At 41.3% G+C, this 15,370-nt stretch overlaps 1 protein-coding gene across 3 annotated transcripts in view; it reads right to left on the reverse strand.

Annotated features, from left to right (window-relative positions):
- WASL (WASP like actin nucleation promoting factor) overlaps nucleotides 1–15,370 on the reverse strand; it is a 79,069-nt gene that overhangs the window by 28,762 nt on the left and 34,937 nt on the right. For all 3 annotated transcript variants that reach the window (XM_039510862.1, XM_039510857.1, XM_039510871.1), the window contains exons 2-5: nucleotides 13,438–13,572; nucleotides 10,553–10,639; nucleotides 9,782–9,878; nucleotides 3,014–3,037 (exon numbers count right to left, since the gene is read on the reverse strand). In XM_039510862.1, coding sequence (XP_039366796.1) covers nucleotides 3,014–3,037; nucleotides 9,782–9,878; nucleotides 10,553–10,639; nucleotides 13,438–13,572 — 343 coding nt within the window. The remainder of the gene's footprint in view (nucleotides 1–3,013; nucleotides 3,038–9,781; nucleotides 9,879–10,552; nucleotides 10,640–13,437; nucleotides 13,573–15,370) is intronic.

The raw sequence follows: 15,370 nt of genomic DNA on the forward strand, positions 1-15,370 counted from the left end.
ATAGGCAGCAGGTTTAAAACAAATAAAAGGAAGTTCTTCTTCACGCAGCGCACAGTCAACTTGTGGAACTCCTTACCTGAGGAGGTTGTGAAGGCTAGGACTATAACAATGTTTAAAAGGGGACTGGATAAATTCATGGTGGCTAAGTCCATAAATGGCTATTAGCCAGGATGGGTAAGAATGGTGTCCCTAGCCTCTGTTCGTCAGAGGATGGAGATGGATGGCAGGAGAGAGATCACTTGATCATTGCCTGTTAGGTTCACTCCCTCAAGGGCACCTGGCATTGGCCACTGTCGGTAGACAGATACTGGGCTAGATGGACCTTTGGTCTGACCCGGTACGGCCTTTCTTATGTTCTTATTAGTTGAAGAACATCTGGTTTGCTGCAACTGTTTGAATTCTACTTGCAGCCTTGGTAGATGAACTAGTTAGTGCTCTCCACAGTACTCAAGCACCCCTGCTCTGAGGGCTCTGGTGGCCCAACTCCAAGGTTCTGTACCTTGGTTGTCGGCCCTGTTTAGCCAGTCCGCCCTTGCTGGGGGGGGCCCAAATTTTTTTTTCCACTGGGGCCCGAACCCGCTCTTGGCAGCTCTGCATAGAACATGCGTCTAGCATCTGGTTTGGATTATCAGGAAGCTGCAGACATTGGAGTATTTCATTGTTCTGGGAAACTGGAATTAGCAGTAGCATTACTGATGGCTGAATCGACTCATCAGATCTGCCTACCAAAGTTTCCTAGGCCAAGTTGCTGCTTCCAGGATTTATTACCATGAGGGGTTTCTTAAGCTTTCTCTAAACCCTTCATGTTAGAGGAATTGGTGGGTAGGCATACATTACCCTCAAGACTCCTGGGATGAGGAAAGCAACGGATTGTGATCCAGGGCTCAGACCTTCCCTGGAACAGAAATTGACACTTTGCCTCTGATGCAAACAAGTCCACGACTAGGAGACCTCACTGGTAGAAGTGTTCTGTAGGTTGGAATCCTCGACTGAACATTTGCAATCTCATGAGAATTATCTGCTAGGGTGTCTAATTCAGGCACTCTAGCAGATGAGGTGATGTGATGGCCTAATGCACCAATTCGTGACAGAGAGGGAGGACAATCAAGCCCTTGCTTGTTCATGTAGAACATTGCTGCAATGTTATCTGTCATAGCTCGGCCCTGGATCATAGGCAGGAAAGCTACACAGGCTAATAAAACAAACAAACAAAAAACCACCTCTAGAACATTTATATGTAGCAAAGGGTTAAGTCTCCTTGAGTGTCCAAAGGTCTTTTTGAGCTCTCCACAAAATACTGTGAAATTAATGCAGAACAAATTTTGCAGAAAATATTAATTTCATTCCAAAAAAGTTCTGATTTTTCTGATACCAGCTACTTTAAAGAATTCTGATAGCAAAACCTTTCAATAAGTGGCACAGTTTAAAATCATTTCCCAGGAATCACTGCTTTCCAGCTTCAATCCCATTCAGCTCCCAGTTTGCTCAATATCGGGGAATTCCCCTCCCTCACCTCCACCTGTGCATATGCACACACTTGTGCCTCCTCCTACCATCTGACCGAAAGATCCACCCCTTATGCAACTGTTTGTTTACTCAAATCCCCTGGAGAGGCTGAAGGCTACCCCACTTCTGTCTTCAAGTCTTTCTGGTGGAAATAGCATGCCTCCTTTCTCCCTGCAGCCTAATGCCTGACTGCCTTCTTCCATCCCCACACACCACTCACTGCCTCCCTTCTCTCCCAGTCCATAGTAGTGGTAGAAGTGAAAAAGAAAGCATCTTTCCTGGCCTGACTATTCATCCAGCCCCTATTTCCCCTCACTGCCAACTAGGGTGACCAGATGTCCCGATTGTATAGGGACAGTCCTGATTTTTGGGGCTCTCTCTTATACAGGCTCCTATTACCCCCCACCTCCTGTCCTGATTTTCACATTTGCTGTCTGGTCACCCTACTGCCATCCCTGTGTGGAACTGAAGGGGGACTTCTGAATATACACAGGCTCCCATTACTCCTCAACCCTGTACAGGGGCCTGGGAAACGAAAAAAGGGACTTCTTCTGGCTGCCCATTACTTCCTGGCTCCATGCAGCGATTCTGGGTTAAGAAGGAGACACTCTTCTGGTCTTAAACTCAAACAGCAACTCTAGTGCCTTGAGAAAATTGTGCATGTGTGCTCTCCCACTCAGAGCAGGGCCAAGAGTGATGTCTCATAAGTACTGAACATGAAAACAAGGGAGTGCAAAGGACCGGCATGACAGAGAAATCAACTGTACACAAAGTGCTGTCAAATGCATAAAATAACTGAACTGAAAAAGTAGATTTTTTGCTGGGTTTGAAGTTATGGTAATCTTAGAAGCTACAAATAAGTTCAAAGAGTTTTGTGGAAGATCAGGCTAAGCACGTGCCCTCAAGTTTCTAGTAGCACTTTGAGCTGAGAAGACAGTAAACTTCACAAAGTAAACTAAAGCAGTTTGTCTTCCTAAATTAATAGGTAGTTCCAATGCCTGTTCTGCTTTTACAAGCAGCTGCAAAACTGACAAGACTTGGATCAATTTCATTGCTGCAGTTCAGAACCTTGTGGATACTTGTGAAAGATTAAAAATGTCAATTTTACGCTTTTTTTTTTTAAATCACTGCCTATTAAGACTTAAGCACTCCTGTTTTTAAGATAAAAGGCCTACCCTCTGATTTAATTTTTGTTTGCAACTTGATTGCTGCAATTTGGAATTAGTTTGTATATGAATCTATGATTTGCATTACTTGTAGACAATTCCAAACCTCAGTTCTGATCTCATTCAATAGCTGCCCCTCATCTTCACTGGTAGTGGTCATGAACTTCTGTACTGGTAAGTAATCCTGTAAACATTAAAATTCTGATTTCCTGGAATTGATCCTTTCAGGACTGTTTAATACAACCATTAGGTTACGTTAAAGAAAGCCAAAAGTCAGTGATTATGTCTAAATATGAAAGAGTTAAGAAAAAGAACTGAAGTAACCCTATGCAAAAGCTTACCATTTGGTGGGTCCCGTCTTTTTTCTGTTAAAAAAGATAACATAAAAAAGTATTTATTCAAAAGGTAAAACTGAATTCTACAGCATTACACACATCTCCATAACTCGTAGTTTTACAAACTATACAGACTTCCTATATCTGAATTTTATTCTTATAGTAATATACAAATTATCCCTAATTGCCATTGTTTTATTTTAGCAGTTCTACCGTCCAAGAACAGAGGAAAAAAATACCAGATTTATGTCATTTATAAACTGACTTAAAACTGAAACAAAGTTTAGCACAACAGATCAGTGAAATCATTTCTATATCAAAAGAGCCCCCATCCTGTAAGAGTTTACAACTGGGACTTCTCATGCTTACAGCTAAGCATATGCTTAGTCTTTGGAGAGTCAGAGCCTTAGATTACATGCCACAGAGAGCCTAATCATCACAGCAAAATTAGAAGTTACAAAACTATAAAACCCCCATTAGGAAAGAATTAGCTGTTTGAACAGTTTACATTGAGTCAGACTGTGTGAAACTAGCTAACTTTTTTCCCCAACTGAAAATGTGATTCAGGCCAATATGAGGCCTTAACATTTTGTACAGTGATGTGTTCACATAATGTGTTAGCTTTCAAATGAAAAATTTAAAAATGTGTTTGATGCAAAGATTGTTAAAACAGAACTTCTATGCACTCTACTCTGTAAAGTCCTCTCTGAACAGACACCATGCAACTTTAGTCATCTAGGTGAAACTACTCACAATCTGAAGTGCTTATATAGTGCTTTTATTAGTAGATCTCACAACACTTTATAAAGGAGGCATCACCCCAATTTTACAGATGGGGAAACTGAGGCACAGAAGTGAAGCAACTTGCCCAAGGTCACCCAGCAGGCCAGTGGCTTGGATGGGGTTAGAATGCAGGTCTCCCAAACTCACAGTCCAGTGTTCTATCCACTAAGAAACACTGTCCCCCACTGAAGCAAAAAATATTACATTTTGAAATATTAGAATTTAATTGCAAGTATTTCATATAGGTCTAAAGCTGAACAAGCCAAATAGGGCCAACTTGGCCACCAACCTACAGCTTTAACTGGCAACCAGAGGGGTCAGCTGTGATGTTGAACTCTACCATTTTAAATGGCTTTCCCTCCAGCAATATTATTCTCTTCTTCACCCGTATGCACTCTGCTGTTTGTAAATGCTTGTGTGAGAGACATATTTGGGATCAGTTCATTTGTTTTTTGGAATTAAAGTGGGAAGGTTTATTTTAGATTTACTTTATTGCACAAACGAATGTATGTTTTTATTCATCTATATTAGCTTCCTGATTATCCCTCCTAATGCAGCAAGCAGCTAAACTTTAAGTTTCTGGTTTAAAATTAGTCATCTAACTGAAAGGTTTCAGAGTAGCAGCCGTGTTAGTCTGTATCCGCAAAAAGAACAGGAGTACTTGTGGCACCTTAGAGACTAACAAATTTATTTCAGCATGAGCTTTCGTGAGCTACAGCTCCCTTCTTCGGATGTAGCCCACGAAAGCTCATGCTGAAATAAATTTGTTAGTCTCTAAGGTGCCACAAGTACTCCTGTTCTTTTTTCATCTAACTGAAAGCAGCCTTGATATTAAAGGCATTGAGCACCCACACTACAAATGAAGTCAACTGAAGCAGCATATACTCAGCATTTTTGATTAAGTATGGATTTAAGATGACTAACTTCTTCAAAGCAGGGTGTCTAATTACAACTTTCAGAGCTACCTATTTTCCAGTCAAACAACTGAAACTGATCATAAAAGCTCTGGTGAGTAGCAACTGGATTGCGGGGGAAGTGGCAGCTTTCCTCCCGCAGTTAGATGTTCAAAGAAAAGCTGCAAGCTGTTACTCTAGAAATGGCTGGGTGTTTTTTAAGATGACTCTAGAGATCTACATTGGGAGCCGATGTAAGACTTCTAGTTCTGTTCCTTCAGAATTTCAGGTGACGGCAGGTAAGGATATCTTTTCAGGAGAGGTAAAGGGAGAAGGGGCCGACAAGAAGCAAAGGGCATGGCTGCAGGTCTACAAGAAGGTTAAATTACCTTCCCAGCCAAAACCTGTAGCATTTTAGAACAAAAATCTTTCCCTAACACTCCACAAACCAATACTGCTTGGGTGTGGAGGTGGAAGATAGGAGCAAAGAGTCTTTGCTCCTATTTCCTTTTGTTTTATCCATTTAGCTACATGGGCTTAAAACTTTTGTTTTGCGGGCGTTCTCAACTGTGCTTAATTAGGAGTCAGTCACAGCCATACACCACCAAAAACCTCCAATCACCCAATCAGAACATGCTCAGTAATTGGTGTTCTTTCCCTCTATCCTAACACTCCTGTTTTATTCTTTCCTTCCTTCACCCAGATTCTCTTTCTATCCATCCATTCCTCCTCCAACTCAATTTCTTTCTCCTCTTGTTTACTACTCAGTCAATCCATCCTCCTTTTTTTGTTTACCTGCCCTCAGACCTACCAGACCATTCTGCTACACTCTCCCCTCCACACTGTTATTTCCCTTTTAGGGAACACCAGGGGTCTTCCCTCTTCTACCTGTCTTCCAAATACCTATTTTAGCCTTGCCAGATGATGAGCTCCTCAGCACTTCTGGGTGGCTGTTGCTGCTGCTCCTAGGCACTTCTGTTAAAGAATCAGTGCCTTATCACATCCCAGCACTTCTAGTAGGAAGAGGCTGGCAGAAAACGAGGAAGTGCAAGTACACATTCTATGTGCGAGCCTCAGCTCCAAGACCTAGTTCAAAAGAGCATAGAATTGTTTTGCGCAGCCTCTTCCAATGATGAAAAGCCTCAAGGGACAACTGGAAACTTTCCTAGTAGTCTTGCGGGCTAGTCAGAGCCTGCCAGGAGTATTTTGGCAGTGTGACCACTTGCCAATATGTCAGGTGGCACCTGTTCCAGGTGAAGTTTATTCTGAGAGATATACTAGAGTGATAGGATTCTTGTAAAAAGCAGAAAAAGATTAACATTCCAATGTTTGGCATTATCAAAGTAATTCCTGGGAAGTCCAGAGTATCACCCGTTACCAAGACCGCTCAATTTTTATGACTATTCTAATACCATGTGCAGAGACAGCACTAAAAGTATTAGAATACATTATTTCTACATCTGATGAAACAAGGGAGACTCATCAGAAGCATTACATAAGCATATCAATTTACTAATCAAGCTATACTTGTGTAGTCTTTAGATAAGTGAGAAATACAGTAGCTATTAATTCAAACACCCAGAATTAGATAAAATCTTGTCTGAGGTATATAAATTCAGAACTCCATCTGGTGGCTTGATCAGAGAACTTCACAAGTTTTGTACATGAAAGGAAAAAAACCCTAGAAATTAATTAAAAAGGAGAACAGCAATCAACTGAAAATGATATAATTAAATAGCTGTTGATTATGTAGCCTTTTTAATTAAAACAGAAACTTTACAAAAAGCATGAATAAGTCACAGTGTTATTATGGTGCATAAAACGAAGTTCAAGCACACAAAGCAGTACAGGTTAATAATGGCGTGCTTATATTGTGTGCTAAAGTAAAAGTGTCTTTACATGAAAGCAGCAAAGAGTCTTGTGGCACCTTATAGACTAACAGACGTTTTGGAGCATGAGCTTTTGTGGGTGAATATCCACTTCGTCGGATGCATGTAGTGGAAATTTCCAGGGGCCGGTATATATAAGCAAGCAAGAAGCAGGCTAGAGATAACGAGGTTAGTTCAATCAGGGAGGATGAGGCCCTCTTGTAGCAGCTGAGGTGTGAAAACCAAGAGAGGAGAAACTGGTTTTGTAGTTGGCAAGCCATTCACAGTCTTTGTTTAATCCTGAGCTGATGGTGTCAAATTTGCAGATGAACTGAAGCTCAGCGGTTTCTCTCTGAAGTCTGGTCCTGAAGTTTCTCCTCTCTTGGTTTTCACACCTCAGCTGCTACAAGAGGGCCTCATCTTCCCTGATTGATCTAACCTCGTTATCTCTAGCCTGCTTCTTGCTTGCATATATATACTTGCCCCTGGAAATTTCCACTACATGCATCCGACAAAGTGGGTATTCACCCACGAAAGCTCATGCTCCAAAACGTCTGTTAGTCTATAAGGTGCCACAAGACTCTTTGCTGCTTTTACAGATCCAGACTAACATGGCTACCCCTCTGATACTTTACATGAAAGAAATACTATATTAAAACTAGCATTATTTTTATTAAATCATCTTTTTCCTGTATTTTTGAAGAAAGTTTACCGTGGCCAACATCATGCAGAAGTCTGCTCTGCAGCCATATATGAATAAAGGCTTTTAGAGTTTTAAAATGTTGCTTTGCTTGTAGTAGTATCTTTATGAAAGTGAAACTTTGGGCTTGTGAAAGTTGCAAGGCTTATAGCTTTGGAGAACATATCTACCCAATGAATAGTTAAAGCAAGGCACCATTCCTACAAGTTTCCACCACTGTACCCCACTACCATGTTCTAACTCTAGACATTCACAAAGGGACTTAAGTATTGTGATGTAAAGTGTGTCAATGCCTAATGTTTAAGTGCCTAGATAATCACAGGAACGACACTGCAGTTCAAAGCCTCAATTATGCACGTTGGCTTCCTATAAAATGAATGAGTTGAGACAGGCACCACAGACAGTGATTCACAAAAGCCAGCATGGTCGGTGGGGAGCCACCCAAGCTAGCAATGGGAGATGCCAATGAAATCTGTGTCTTAAGTCTCGATCCTGTCTTGGTGATAAGTACCTATCTCTACCAGTGATTCACAGCTGGGAACCTTTCTCCTGGAGTCAGGAGGCAAAGGCACCCAAGGTGTTTGTTGAGAAGGAGCTAGGTGCCTGCCTTACTTCACAGAAAACAGGAGGTGATGGTGGTGCCCACTTTATCACTGTTAGCTCATTGACTATTTTATTATTAATCATAAATAAAATAAATAAAGAGTCATTAGGCACATGCAAGTGCGAAAGCTATAGAATGACTCTGGAGCTTGGTGGGAGATGCAGGGTCCAGACCCTTGCTCCAGTGACTATTTATCTGAAGTGGAACAACTTGAACAGGAGAGGCTGAAGCAGTCCCACATCAGACTATCCCATTGCTCTAATCATTGAGCTCTAATTCTGAGAAATGGGGGGATCCCTGTTCAAATCCTCTCCCCCTCAGACAGAGGGGGACTGAACCTGGGTCTCGTCTCCCATATCCCAGGTGAGTGTTCTAGCCACAAAAGCTTAAAGTTATAAAGGGCACCCCCACCATCTCTTCCAGTCAGATTCTGAATGGGATTGAATCTGGTAGGTGACTTCTGAGCACAGCTACTGGAGCAGGCCTGCATGCAAGACTGGCATCCAACCACCTATCTTCCTCTAGTTTGTGAATCTCTCTGGGGATGAGATGGGAGAAGGTACCCAGACACCTAAAGCGAGGCAGCAGTGTGTATACCCAGAGGCAGAAACTTAAATGTTTAGGGAACTTTCACTCTGAAAATTCAGGTGCCGAATTTAGATGCCTACGGAGTTTGGTGGGAGTTTTGTGAATTGCACCACAGCCTAAAACTGAGATTTAGGGGCTTAAACCCAGACTTAGGAACCTACACAATTTAAGGAATCCCACCCACAGAAATGTAGGCTCCAATCCTGCAATGAGCACTGCCTGCATGGGGCCCCAATGAAGAACAGAATTCAATAGGGAATGCATTGCAGGATCAGGCCCGTAGGCTCTAAATGTATTCAGGTTTTGGCCTCTGGTTTGATTACCAATTGTTAGGGCAGCAGATGTGTCAGGTTTTTTTGTTTTTTTTTTTAAATCAAAAATAAATGGCACAGTCATAGTAAATTTAGTAAAAGTCACTTGACTGCCACCTGATTTTTGATAAATATCCTCTTTGCATCATCAAGGGGACATCATCATTTGCAGCAGCACCATCTACCTCTGGAGTCACAACCCTAAACTTGGCTCCAGTGTCCCTTGGGGCTGGACCTAGCACTCTGCTCTGGGTGTTGCAACCAGGTGCATGGGGGCGTTGCAGCACCCTCCAAGTTTCACTCACCCAACCCTCCATCACAATGGAGCGATGGCTGGGCCATACCTGAGCAGTGCTGTGACCTGGTGCTCTAAGACACAACACCTGGAGCAGTGAGCTAGCCCCTAAGAACACAGGAGCTGCAGAAGCCGCCACTGCGGGGTGAAACATGGACACAGAAAAAACTCAAACAAGAAAAAAAAAGTATCAAATTTTCTGTGATTTTTTCATGCCATAACACACAGGTAGCCTTACCAATTGTGACTAAGACATTTCTCCACTAATAACTGGATTGATGCCAATAGTCAATTTCACATGGACTACTGGACATACCAGATAGTAAGAGATTTCAGTTACTAATCATTTGGGCCAAATTTAAACAGTAGAGTTACTTAAGAGACTCCCAGAACTGAATGGCTGGTTAGTTTAATTTGCCCACAATTTACATAAAGACTTCCATTTCACAAGTAAACTTTCTTTACCCCTTCCTGTCTGTTCTTTCAAATACCACATATTAGCGGAGCCTCAAATTGCAAAGAGACTTTAAGATGAACTAATTTTTGTATTACCTTAAGGAAATTTGTATTGTATATTTTTCTATCACACATGAAATAAGCTTACACAGTGCCATATTCAGAAGTTAGTTTCACTAAGTTCTTAAATAGCTTTCAAATACAGAATTATCAACTAATCCCCTCTACACCCCTAGCCTAGCCTCAATTTAATGACACGTTAAATTGGATATTTACCAGATTTTCTTTGCCGCCGTCCAAGCAAATCAGTTACTGTTTTCCGGAATTTTTTAGCTTCTTCTTCATTAGCAAAATTAAGACCAACCTGACATGTCTGAAAGAAAACATCATCAGTTTTCCCCCCCCACTAGAGACCAAGAAAGTTGTTTGAAATATTTTTTTTTAAAAGCTTAATTTTTAGAATATTTCATAATTTAAGTGAACAGATTTTGTTTATGAAGGAATAAGTTGGAAACAATTAAGACTCATCACCTTATAATTGTAAGTGAAGAATGTAGAAGCAAATATTAACACCCAATTAAAAAATATATTCAAATTGTGATTTTTTTTCCCCCTAACAAAGTCCACATTTTGTCAGATCTTAGCCATATTTCAAGTACACAGAATGACAAAAATGAACATTTTATGTTAAGGGTACATAAAAATTGCTTATGTCCTTGAAAATGCTTGTTTGGTGACACTAATGAAGCAACTATCAGTTGCAACTGAAGGTGTTATTTCTTTGCCAGAGAAAGAGCACATTAAAAGAGGTGGTTTTTGTGGTTTAGATTTTCTATTTTACCACTGACATTAGAAAAAGTTCTTATTTATAATTAAATCTGCAACAAGTTGCTAGAAAGAAGATATAGGTAATACTGTATTTTACTTGATGTACAAAGTGAAAGGTGAAAATCATGAGATATAAAAAAAAGCTATTGTACAAAGAAAAAAAAGCAGGACAAATTTCAAAAATAGCTATTCAAGAATTAAGTAAATATTGAAACTTACATCTCCAGCAAAGGTATGAAAATATCCTTTAGGACTATTATATACAAAATTATTATACAGTTCCTGCTCCCACAATAGTTTCCCATCCTGGAAAGGAAAGAAATGCAGATACTGAAAACTGAAGATAGTAATTAAAAAAAAAGAAAGACTGACTAGACAAACTTGTATTGTAATAATGCTCAGAGGCCACAGCCCTATTTTGGTAGATACTGAGCGCACACGCACACACCTTACAATCTAAATCAGATTACTGGAGCTTGCAGGAAAGCCAAATTATTCATACAAGATACTATATTATTGCCCAAGTTTTCAGATATCAATAAACTATATCTTTCAAAATTTTGTATGCGACACTGGTCAAAATCTAAATAATGGGACAAAATAAGACGGGGGCTATGGAACCTTTCATTCACAGGTTGGTGTGTCACATCAAGGTCAGGTTTGTAACAACTGGAAATAGTTATCTTCCAGAAGACAAGGAAATTTCACCTTTGTGAAGTGTTCTAAAATGTCTGAATGAAAGGTGTTACAAGAGTTCAATATCAAAACAATAGGTGGTCTCAGTCCATGCCTAATGATCAAGTGACAAAAATCAGACGTACAGCTCCTCGGTGCTCAAGTGTCTTTTGAACATGGGATTTAGGCATCTTTGAAAGCTTTATCTGTCTGAATTGAGACACATTGGCAGGGTAGAATGGGAAAATCTCTTGTACAGCTACATGCTATAGGGTATAACTTTTGTTTATTCAGCCCTTTCCAAAACAGATACTCTCAGGTTGAAACATCTACATGGTCTAGACCAGGGATCGGCAACCTTTGACAGGCGGCCCGTCATGGAAATCCGCTGGCGAGCCAGGATGGTTTGTTTACCTTCAGCATCCGCAGGTTCGGCTGATCACAGCTCCCACTGGCCGTGGTTCACCGTTCCAGGCCCCTGGGGGCTGTGGGAAGCGGCGGCGAGCACATCCCTTGGCCCACACCGCTTCCTGCAGCCCCCATTGGTCTGGAACGGCAAACCGCAGCCAGTGGGAGCTGTGATCGACAGCCTGCGGATGCTGAAGGTAAACAAACCTGCAGGTAAACAAACCATCCCAGCCCGCCAGCGGATTTCCCTGACTGGCTGTGTGCCAAAGGTTGCCGATTCCTTGTCTAGATAACTGCTCAGAATTGGCATACCAGTGATACTGCACCAACTCCCCATGATTTCCTCTAGAAACAGCTCACAGGAGCCTCTCTAAAATTATGGCTCAGATGAAAGGCTGCTTAGAAATTAAAAAATGTCTTTGTCACATAGTTTTAAATTCATATTTTAAATTAAAATGTCAGCTACACAGCACACTTAAATATGAAAAGTGCTCCCTACAATTTCCTCCCCTCCCCCATCATAGAAACATAGGGCTAGAAGGGACCTCAAAAGATCATCTAAACCATCTCTCTGTGCTAAGGCAGGAATAAGTATACCCAGACCATCCCCGACAAATGTTTGCCTAACCTGTCCTTAAAAACCTCCAAGGATAAGGATTCCACAACCTCACTAGTAACCTGTTCCAGAGCTTAACTATCCTTACAGTTAGGTTAGATATTAGGAAAAGCTTTCTATATCTTCCTTGCTTCCAGGGGTGAAAGTAGAACACAGGACTTACCGGTATGGGGGCCGGCGCCTTGGGCGGAAGGGGCAGGGCTGGGGTGTCAGCATTCCCCAGCCAGCTCATCTGCACTACCTGGCCCATGCCGCGGCAGCGCTTTAAGCAAGGTCCTTTGCCATGGCAGCGCGGTAGGGATCTGGCAGGGCTGCTGACGGGGGGGGAGGGGCGCAAAAGGGGCAGCACTTTAAGGTCAGCTGGGTACAGGCCGGTACTAGCAGCCACTTTTTACCGGCACACCATACTGGCCCACATCAGCTTACTTTCACCCCTGCTTGCTGCAAACTAAGAGAATTACTTCTTGGTCAGGGAGAACGACTGATCACTGTCCATTCTGTTAGCCTTTTACATATTTGAAAAATGTGTCTCCCTCATTCATTGCCTTCTCTTCTCTAGAACTGCACGTTTCTTCTTTCACTTTTCTTCATAAGTCATGATTTTGTTGCTGTCTTCTGCTGTATCTCCAATTTATCTACATCCTTTCTATACGTGTGGTGCCCCCAACTGAAGTGGAGGCCTCACCAATGATAAGCAGAGCTGAACAATTACTTCCCATGTCTTATGTATGGCACTCCTATTAAATACATTTTTTCACAACAGCACCACACTGTTGACTCATGTTCAATCTGTGACCCACTACACCACTCAGATTCTTTTCTGCAGTATTGCCTCGCCAGTTATTCCCCATTTTTTATTTGGCATTTGATTTTCATTCTTAAGTACTCTCCATTTGTCTTTACTGAATTTCATAGTGTAGATTTCATATCAATTCTGCAATTTATCAAAATCATTCTGAATTACAATTCTGTTCTCCATAGTACCTACAACTCCTCCCAGCTTGGTGTCATCCACAAATTTTATAGGAAGACTCCATTCCATCATCCAAGTCATTAATAAAAATATTAATTATTACTGGACCCAGCACAGACTCCTGTGGGATGCCACTTGATAGGTCCTCCCAGTTTGACAGTAAGCCATTGATTCTGAGTATAGTCGTTCAGTCAGCTATACACACCACTCATAGTAATTTCCATCAAGACCATATTTTCCTAGTTTGCTATCAAAATGTCACATGGGACTTTATCAAAGTCATACTAAAATCTAATAGGCATAATTCTTGCATTACTCACTTTATAAGATCCCTTTATGAAATTCATACAAACAATTCAAGGAAATGTCACATTTAATATAAAATGACCTTACTTAGCAAGTAAAAAAATTAGACAGAGAAAGGTTTCTCACCTTGATGTCAAATATTCTGATAAAATAAGACCTTTGTGGATTGTCTTTTACAAGGCAGGCTACTCCACAGCATTTTTTTGACCACATGGCATTGCGATCTGCTGCATATATCTGGACAACTGCTGAAGACATTGTCTAAAAAAAAAAAAAAGATGAGAAAATTCACAGTGGTTAAAGCTTAAAATTAAGGAGTTCCACATTCCTCCTTCTAGAGAAACCTACACCTAGTTTGATTCTATGGATCAGGCAGCAGCAACAAATCACCAGTTGTAGCAGAGCTCAGAGGGTTTAAACATTTATTTTTTTATATCCTTATGTAAGCTCCTCTAGATGTTCTTTTAAAAAGAATAGGATTTTGAGAGTTCTTAACCAGACACCAGCTAGTAGAAATAAATACAAGCAAGAGGCAGATAGGTAACTGGGTGATTGTGTAGCTGACGGGGTTAGCATCAATTTGCAAAGCACCTATGCAAAAGTTAATGTGAAAGCTACAACACTCAATATAGAGAAGAATTTAATTCATTAAATTAGGACTTGCTTATACTAGGATTTTTAATGATGTTTTCACATGTTAATTAATGTGTGTCCTGTTAACTAACCTCATCATAAATTCTAGAGTTAACACACAATTAAAAACAATTGAGGGGTGTCTCCAATGGGATTTTTAAAGCGGAGAAACAGCTTCATTTTTCAGAAAGTTTTGTTTTTTCTGCAGCAAGTAATGTTTTAGCACCTTGAGAAAAGCAGCAAATTCCTACTCTTCTACATCAACCACCATTGAGGGCCTCACACATGGCAATTTATGAATTCCATTGACACTCCACATTACTCAATTTCTGCAAGATTGATAGCACAAGTAATTCTTAGTCTCATTTCAGGGTCCAGAGACTTGGAAGCTCTGCTGGCAAAGCTCTTAACTTAATGTTTACTGTACCAATAGATGTTGCAAGTCAACCACTATGAATATCAACTATTTCAGTCAAACTTCAAAACCAGTTTATTTTTCTAATTTATAAGAACTGCATGTATCGTAGCCTGAGAACATTGAACCAAGTTTTAATTTTACATATCTCAGAACTGTAGAATTGGAAGGGACCTCGAGAGGTCATCTTGTCCAGCCCCTGCACTCATGGCAGGACTAAGTATTAGACCATCCGCAACAGGTGTTTGTCTAACCTTCTCTTAAAAATCTCCAATGATGGAAATTCCACAACCTCAGTAGGCAATTTATTCCAGTGCTTAACTATGCCAACAGTTAGGGTATGGCTACACTTGAGAGTTGCAGCGCTGGTGGAGGCTTTCCAGTGCTGCAATTAGTAACTGTCCACACCTGCAGGGCACATCCAGCGCTGCAACTCCCTGGCTGCAGTGCTGGCCGTACACCTGGGTCTGCTTGGGGAATAAGCATTGCAGCGCTGGTTCTGCAGCGCTGGTCGTAAAGTGTGGCCGCACACCAGTGCTGTTATTGGCCTCCAGGGTATTAGAAGATATCCCAGAATGCTTTTAACTAAATTATTCCCTTTGTTTTGTTATGCAGCCTCTCTTTGTTTTGTTGTGAACGCAGCTCAGGGCGCTGCTTATCTAAAAAAAACAAACACAGCTCCTGTTTGCTGTGATCAATCTGTGAACAATCAAATGAGATATCCCCCTCCCTGCGTGATTCACAGGGGTTGAGTGTTAGGGAGTCAGCAGCTGCTTATCTGGTCTGCAAGCTTTTGCAGTTAAAGAGTAAGGGGTCGGAAAAAGTTTCTGATTTTGCAAGTCAGGGAGCCGATACACAGTGTTGGCTCCAAAAATCCACTCACTCTCTCTCTCTCCCCCGCTCCCTGTCACACTACACTCCACCCCACCCCCCTCTTTTGAAAAGCACGTTGCTGCCACTTGAACACTGGGATAGCTGCCCATAATGCATCACTCCCAAAAGTGCTGCAAA

Source organism: Mauremys reevesii, linkage group 1 (assembly GCF_016161935.1).
Source record: "Mauremys reevesii isolate NIE-2019 linkage group 1, ASM1616193v1, whole genome shotgun sequence".
Taxonomy (NCBI): domain Eukaryota; kingdom Metazoa; phylum Chordata; order Testudines; family Geoemydidae; genus Mauremys; species Mauremys reevesii.